The sequence below is a fragment of the Dipodomys ordii genome, unplaced genomic scaffold (genome assembly GCF_000151885.1).
Source record: "Dipodomys ordii isolate 6190 unplaced genomic scaffold, Dord_2.0 Scaffold13, whole genome shotgun sequence".
In the NCBI taxonomy this organism is placed as follows: Eukaryota; Metazoa; Chordata; class Mammalia; order Rodentia; family Heteromyidae; genus Dipodomys; species Dipodomys ordii.
In genome coordinates this window covers 17,212,293-17,220,379 of record NW_012267229.1, presented here as the reverse complement: position 1 = coordinate 17,220,379, position 8,087 = coordinate 17,212,293, and the positions used below count along the sequence as shown (strand labels likewise).

The following is an 8,087-nucleotide window of genomic DNA, read 5'->3' as shown; positions in this document are numbered from 1 at the left end:
CCTAACATCAACTTATCTGACCTTTTCTGCTTGACTCAGACATATACTAGTTATTGCAAATAAGGGAAACCATGGGACCTTTGTTTCTTTGGGCCTGGCTTACTTCACTTAATGTAATTTTTTCCAAGGCTTTCCATTTCCTAACAAATGGGGCAATGTCATTCTTTCTGATGGAAGTGTAGAATTCCATTGTGTATATATACCACATTTTCTTGATCCATTCATCTACTGAGGGGCATCTGGGTTGGTTCCATATCTGCAATAAACATAGTCGTGCTGGTAGCTTTAGTGTGGTCTTGTTTGTGAACATTTGGGTAAATGCCCAAAAGTGGGATTGTTGGGTCATAGTGGAGTCTTTTGAGGAACCTCCATACTGCTTTCCAAAGTGGTTGAACAAGTTTTCACTCCCACCAACAATGCAGTAAGGTTCCCTTCTGTCCACATCCCCTCCAGCATCTGTTGTTGTTAGAGTTTTTGATTATAGCCATTCTAACTGGGGTGAGGTGGTATCTCAATGTTGTTTTGATTTGCATTTTTTTTATGGCTAGGAAGGTTGAGCATTCCTTCATGTGTCCATTGGCCATCCTTCTTTCCTCTTCAGAGAAGTTTCTCTTTAAGTCTTTAGCCCACTTATTTATTGGGCAGTTGTTTCTTTGAAGATTTGTTGTTGGGGGATTTAATTTGTTGAGTTCCAGGTATATTTTAGATATGAGATCCTTGTCTGTTGTATGGCTAGTGAAGATATTCTCCCAATCTGTGGGCTTTCTATTACTGGGTGCTATTCTTGAGCTCTTTTTGCTCAAGACTAGTGCTCTACCACTTCAAGCCACAGCTCCACCTTTTCTGTTGGTTAATTGGAGATGAGAGTCACAAGGACTTTCCTGTCCAGACTAGCTTTGTACTGTGATCCTCAGATCTCAGCATCCTGAGTAGCTAGGATTATAGGTATGAGCTATAAACTGCGGGCTTGCTATTTGTTTTTGCTGTGTCAATCCTATTTGATATTACAAAGAAATTGTATTTTAAAAGATTTTTCTAACAAGCTTTCAAGTTTGTAGTGGCCAACTTTCTTATTTTCAGTTTCAAAATAATTGAATCACACATATCAAAAAATACATAGGAACTAATAGGAAGAAAAAATATACTAGCAATATAATCAAGGCTACAACCCCATCTTGAATATATTTAAAGGTCTTTCTAAAACAGTTTTTTGGGGGGGTTGGGTGGGGGTTCTTTGCTTGTTTTTTGTTTTTGTTTTTGTTTTGATTTCCAGTCCTGGGACTTGAACTCAAGGACTGGACACTGTCCCTCAGCTCTTTAGCTCAAGGCTAGCACTTGAGCCACAGTGCCATTTCCAGCCTTTTCTGTTCATGTGGTACTGAGGAATGGAACCCAGGACTTCATGCATGCTAGACAAGCACTCTACCACTAAGCCACGTTCCCAGCCCCTAAAGCTGTTTTAAGACCAAAATGTAACCATGTTTGTAAAATGTTAAAGCATACAATTAGCCCTTAAATTCATACACACACACACACACACACAACTCTCTATAGGCATCTCTGTGTGACTAGAGGGTCTAGAGTCTACATTAAAGTGGAGGACAGGGGACTTTAAAGATCTCATTTGAGTATCTGGTATTTACTATTCCTTATAATGGAGTTTTTGTTTTCCTTGAGGAATTGGCAACAGTGAGAAAATAGGATCTGTATTAGGGGTGATTTCATTTGGCTAATTATTGTTTATGGTAACAGTAACCAAAGAATCAAAATAAAGGATTACTGAATTACTTCATGGTACTATTGCTTAGGATTTGGTAATGAAAGTGGATGATAAAGATTACCTTTCTGTATAACTGACTTTCAGCAAGTGTCCTTTGGATCAAAATCATCAAGGGCCTCCTCTTGGTACTTCTTTTTTTCCTTGCCTTCTCCCACTCCCCCACCAGTACTGGGGTTTGAACTCAGGGCTTGTGCTCTTTAGCTTTTTCTACTCAAGGCTGGTGCTTTACTACTTGAGCCATACTTTCACTTCTGGCTGAGGGGAAAAGATAAGGAAGCATGCCTTAGCTCTGAGTTCAAGTCTCCATACTGACACAAAAAAGAAAATACTTCCACAAAAGATTATTTAATTATGTAACAGGCATTAGGCAATGCTAATGGAATTCAGCTGAGTTTGATATGATATCATTAGGACCGGAGAAAAATAGTCAAGTCTTTGAGTAACTCTTTCTAGTAACCAAAATGGGTTCATTGTATTTCTGCTACCTGATAGCATTTGTACTCCTTCCTTGGGATCATAGTGGTCTCTTCTCTTTCTTTCTTGTTTTTTTTTGGGGGGGGTCCGGTCGTGGGGCCTGAACTCTGGGTCTGGGCGCTGTCCCTCAGCTCTTCAGCTCAAAGCTAATGCTCTACCTCTTGAGCCGCAGCGCCACTTCCGGCTTTTTCTTTTTGCTTATGTGGTGCTGAGGAATTGAATCCAGGGCCTCAGGCTTGCAAGGCAAGCACTCTACCACTGAGCCACCTGCCCAGCCCCTCTTCTCTTTCTTATGGTGGTTATTTTAATAAGTTTTCATCAGTAATTTCCTTATGACTAGTTTCTTTTAGGGTTCTAAGGAAGTGATGACTAGTGCTAGTTTAGGAAAAATTGGTCAGTAGTATGGTGAGTTTAGATTTGATATTTAGCCTGTGACTTCTAGATATGATCAGCCTGAGAGAGAGGTCCGGGGCCCAGGGCAGACCTCTCCCTTGATTCAGCAGGAGCTCCTCCTCCGAGGGGTATGTTCTAGTTCCTTCTAGTTTCTGTTTGTGTAGATAAAAAATAGCTGATTGTGCACCACTGTTCATTCCTAGGATAATAATGTTTATTAAAATTTATCTTGGGATAATTTTAGTTCCTTGGAGGAGAGGAAGAAACTGCTTCATTATATCCAACAATTGAGTCAAACCCACATGGAGACAGTGAAGGTAAGAGGAATCTGAATTTACGGGTTTTTTGTTTGTTTATTTTGTCAGTTGTGAGGGCTGAACTCTTGGGCCTGGGCACTGTCCCTCAGCTCTTTTTTTTTGGGGGTCCAGTTGTGGGGCCTGAACTCTGGGCCTGGGCGCTGTCCCTCAGCTCTTCAGCTCAAGGCTAGCACTCTACCACTTGAGCCATAGCACCACTTCCGGCTTTTTTTTCCTGCTTATGTGGTGCTGAGGAATTGAACCCAGGGCCTCATGCATGCAAGGCAAGCGCGCTACTACTGAGCCAACTTCCCAGCCCTGTCCCTCAGCTCTTCAGTTCAACACTAGACCTCTAATATTTGAGCCACAGCACCCACTTCTGACTTTTTCTGCTTATGTGGTGCTGAGGAATTGAACCCAGGGCCTCATGCATGCAAGGCAAACATGCCACCTTCCCAGCCCCTGAACTTATGTTTTTTTGTTTGTGTGTGTTTACTATAAAGAAGTATAACTCAATTACTTAAAATTAACAAAACAGCAGAAGAGTGGTAGGGTTCTGGATTGCAGATCTTTACTTTTACTTTTCTAAACTTTCATTTTCTAAGTTGGACACAGTGTATTTAAATCAGAAGAAAAGACTAAAATGTTTTTTTGTTTTGTTTTTTGTCGGTTGTGGGGCTTGAACTCTGGGCCTGGGCGCTGTCCCTCAGCTCTTCAGCTCAAGGCGAGCTCTCTACCCCTTGAGCTATAGCGCCACTTCCGGCTTTCTGGTGGTTTTTATTGGAGATAGGAGTCTCACGGTCTTTCCTGCCCAGGCTGGCTTTGAACCGCGATCCTCAGATCTCAGCCTCCTGAGTAGCTAGGATTACAGGTGTGAGCCACCAGCACCCGGCTAAGACTAAAATGTTTTAAGCATGCAGAAAAGCTTGGATTGCCTCACAGCTTGTCAGATCTTAACATTTTGCCTAATTTGTTTCAGAACTATTTTTGTTTGGTTTTGATGCCAGTACTAAGGCTTGAACTCAGGGCCTCAGGCCCTCATTGAGCTTTTTTCCTCACAGCTGGCATTTTACCACCTGTGTCATACCTCAGTTCTGGCTTTTTGCTGGTTAGCTGGAGATAAGATTCTCTCAGATTTGTCTATGAGGACTGGCTTCAAGTTTTCTGAGTAGCTAGGATTATAAGTGTGAGCTATTACATATATTGTTTTTAGAACAAAATATTAGAAGCTATAAAAGGCCTCTTCTGTACTCATCCTGTACTGTGGTCTATCTTTTTCTCCCCAGAGATAAGTATCACTCAGAAAATTAAGTTTATCACTTTCATGAATTAAAATTTTTTTTACCAAATATACATATGTGTGTAAACATTGTTTATGGAGATTATGTGTATATCTATATCTGTAACTATATGTGTAACTATAGATATACAAATATGTATACACACCCATATATACATTTACCCTTTATGTAGTATAAATGGTACAGTATCATAAGTAACAGAAAGCTTTCATTTCTGATTTTTTTTTTCAATTGTAGGGCTTGGATGCTGGGTACAGGGCCTGGGCTCTGTCTCTGAGCTCTTTAGCTCAAGGCTAGTGCTCTACCACTTTGAGCTACAGCACCACTTCCTGTTTTCTTGTGGTTAATTGGAGATAAGAGTCTCTCCGACTTTCCTGCCCAGGCTGACTTTGAACCATGATCTTCAGATATCAGCTTCCTGAGTAGCTAGGATTGCAGGCGTGAGCTACCAGTGCCCAGCTCATTTATAATATTTTTGTTGGATAAGCCACACTATAGTGATTTGGTAGTCATCTCCATTGACACAAATACTTCTAGAAACCCCTTAGACATAGAATAACTTTTAAAGTTGTTCTAAAGTTCTTGTTGGGTTAGTGAGCTTTATTCCTGAAGTAGTCCTGAAGTTGGTTTTTTGTTTGTTTTGTTGGTCGTGGGGGTTGAACTCTGGGTGCTGTCCCTCAGCTCTTCAGCTCAAGGCTAGTCCTCTATCACTGGAGCCATAGCCCCCCACTTCCGGCTTTTTTTCTGCTTATGTGGTGCTGAGGAATCGAACCTAGGGCCTCATGCATGAGGCAAGTACTCTACCACTGAGCCAACTTCCAGTCCTGAAGTTTAATTTTACAGTACTCATTCCTCTCCTACCAATCCTATTCGGATGTCAAAAGCCCCAGTCTCTCTCAACGTCTTCTTCTTCTTTTTTTTTTTTTTGCCAGTCCTAGTTCTTGAACTCAGCCTGTGTACTGTCCCTGAGCTGCTTTTGCTCAAGGCTAGCACTTTGCCACTTTGGGTTTTTTCTGTTTATGTGGTACTGAGTAATCAAACCCAGGACTTCATGCATGTTATGCAAGCACTCTACCATTAAGCCACATTCCCAGGCCCTCTGATTTTTTTTTTTTTTTGGTCATGGGGCTTGAACTCTGGTGCTGTCTCTGCGCTCTTTAGCTCAAGGCGAGCACTCTACCACTTGAGCCACAGCACCACTTCCAGTTTTCTAGTGGTTTATTGGAGATCAGAGTCTCATGGATTTTCCTGCCTGGGCTGGCTTTGAACCATGATTCTCAGATCTCAGCCTCCTGAGTAGCTAGGATTACAGGTGTGAGCTGCCAGCGCCCGGCTCTCTCAACTTCTTTTTTTTTTTTTTGTCGGTCGTGGTGCTTGAACTCTGGGCCTGGGCGCTGTCCCTCAGCTCTTCAGCTCAAGGCTAGCGCTCTACCACTTGAGCTACAGCGCCACTTCCAGTTTTCTGGTGGTTTATTGGAGATAGGAGTCTCACGGTCTCTCCTGCCCGGGCTGGCTTTGAACCGTGATCCTCAGATCTCAGCCTCCTGAGTAGCTAGGATTACAGGTGTGAGCCACCAGCGCCCTGCTTCTCTCAACTTCTTGAGTATCTAGTATTACAAGTCAGAAGCCAGCACCCAGCAACCATTTCAATTTTTTACCGTGTGTGTGTGTGTGTGTGTGTGTGTGTGTGTGTGTGTGTGTGTGTGTGTGTGAATGCAGTCCTCAAGCCAGGATTATATAATAATGAGGAGGAAATACAATGTTTGATAAAGTATATACTATTCAATGTATCCTAAGACTAAAATAGACCAGGCATGGTGGTATAGCCCAACTGCTTGGGAGCCAGAGATAAGAGGATTATGGTCTAAAACCACCTGGGCAAAAAAAGTGAGATTCCCATCTTAACAAACATGTTGGGCAAAGTGTAATATGTCTATAGTATCTACTACATAGGAAGCTGTAGGTAAGATGATCAGAATCCTAGGTTAGTTCTAGGCAAAACTCAGGATCCATTCCAAAAAAGATAATAATAATTGCACCAAAAGAAAAAAAAAAGGGACAGGGCTGTGAGTGTGGCTCAAGTGGTAGAACACCAGCCATAAGCAAAAAGCTGAGTAGAAGCATGGGGCCCCAAATGTAAGCCCTAGTACCGGCATATACACACACACACAAAATTAGAGTTATGTCTTGTTGTTGATACTAATTTACATATAATTTTCCAGGTGATTAATGATCCTATCCATGGCCATATTGAGTTCCACCCTCTCCTTATCCGAATCATTGACACTCCTCAGTTCCAGCGACTTCGGTATATTAAGCAGTTGGGAGGTGGTTACTATGTATTCCCAGGAGCTTCGCACAATCGATTTGAACATAGTTTAGGGTAAGAGGAGAAGGTGTGGGGGGTTCCTCAAGTTCTTAATTGCCGCCTGTGTCATGAAATATTGTTGCATCTTATCTCTTAGGGAATACAAAATGGTTTACAAAATGGCTATTCTAATATCTTTATTGATGAGAAAGTTGAGAGTTTTTTTTTTAATTTATCTTACTGTATTTTATTTTGTGTGTTTTAAACCAACTCACACCCTTTGTGTAAAAGTAATGAAAATCTCTTGATGGGTCAGTGGGTTAAATATTTGTCTTTTTTTGGGAGGTCCATTGTGGGGCTTAAACTCTGGGCTTAGCCTCTGGGCTCTTTTTGCTCCAGGTTAGCACTCTAGCACTTAGAGCCACAACTCTACTTCCAGTTTTCTGGTGGCTAATTGGAGATAATAGTCTCAGACTTCCCTGCCCAGCCTGGCTTTGAACCTTGAGCTTCCTATCCCAACCTCTTAAGTAGGTAGGATTACAAGTGTGAACCATCAGTGCCTGGCTTTAAACATTTGTTTTTAAATATTATTCACAAGTAAATAGTCAATTACTTAGGTACTTGACTCTGTGAATTGAGTTATTTAGTTTTTGTTTTTTTGGTGTTTTTTTGGTTCCAGTTGTGGGGCCTGAACTCTGGGCCTGGGCGCTGTCCCTCAGCTCTTCAGCTCAAGGCTAGCACTCTACCACTTGAGCTACAGTGCCACTTCTGGCTTTTTTTTTTTCTGCTTATGTGTGCTGAGGAATCGAACCCAGGGCCTCATGCATGCAAGGCAAGCGCTCTACCACTGAGCCACCTTCCCAGCCCCAGTTATTTAGTTTTCTATAGTCTCTATTTAGTCTTTTCTATTCATTTCTCTTCTGAGACAAGGTTTCTCTATGTATTCAAGGCTGACCTCCAACTTGATCTCAGCCTCTCAAGTGCCGGAATTACAGGCATACACTACTTATGGCTCTTACTTCATCTTCTACTGAGTCACTTTTTGAAATTAAATAATTTTCTTATCTATTAGGAAATATGTAGGTTAAACATTCCTGTGCTTAGAAAAGGTGGGACCTGTGTTAAGTTCAGTGAAGCTGAGACTTTGGCCTGCTTTTTCACTATAAGGTATAGAGCTAGGAGAATGGGAGCAGGGAAAAACTGGAGAGTTCTTCTGAGCGTTGTTTTATTTTTTCTGTTATATACCTTCTTCCTTTCCTACTTCCCTACTTCCCTCCCTTCTGCTCTCCCTCTTTCCTTTCATCCATCCTCCTTTCCTGCCTTCTTTAAGTTAGGGCCTTAATATGTAGCCTAAGCTATCTTGACTCACTTTTCCTGTCTTCACCTTCTGAGTTCTGGGATGATGAGAGTGTACCATTACACCAAGCTCAGTATTAATTCTTTTTTTTTTTTTTTTTTTTGGGTCCGGTCATGGGCCTGAACTCTGGGCCTGGGCACTGTCCCTCAGCTCTTCAGCTCAAGGCGAGCTCTCTACC

General features: G+C 41.9%; 1 protein-coding gene across 1 annotated transcript in view; it reads left to right on the top strand.

The window, feature by feature from the left end:
* Window positions 1-8,087, top strand: part of Samhd1 (SAM domain and HD domain 1) — a 41,794-nt gene that overhangs the window by 8,358 nt on the left and 25,349 nt on the right. The window contains exons 2-4 of the mRNA XM_013010698.1: window positions 2,879-2,964; window positions 6,467-6,627; window positions 6,710-6,722. Coding sequence (XP_012866152.1) covers window positions 2,879-2,964; window positions 6,467-6,627; window positions 6,710-6,722 — 260 coding nt within the window. The remainder of the gene's footprint in view (window positions 1-2,878; window positions 2,965-6,466; window positions 6,628-6,709; window positions 6,723-8,087) is intronic.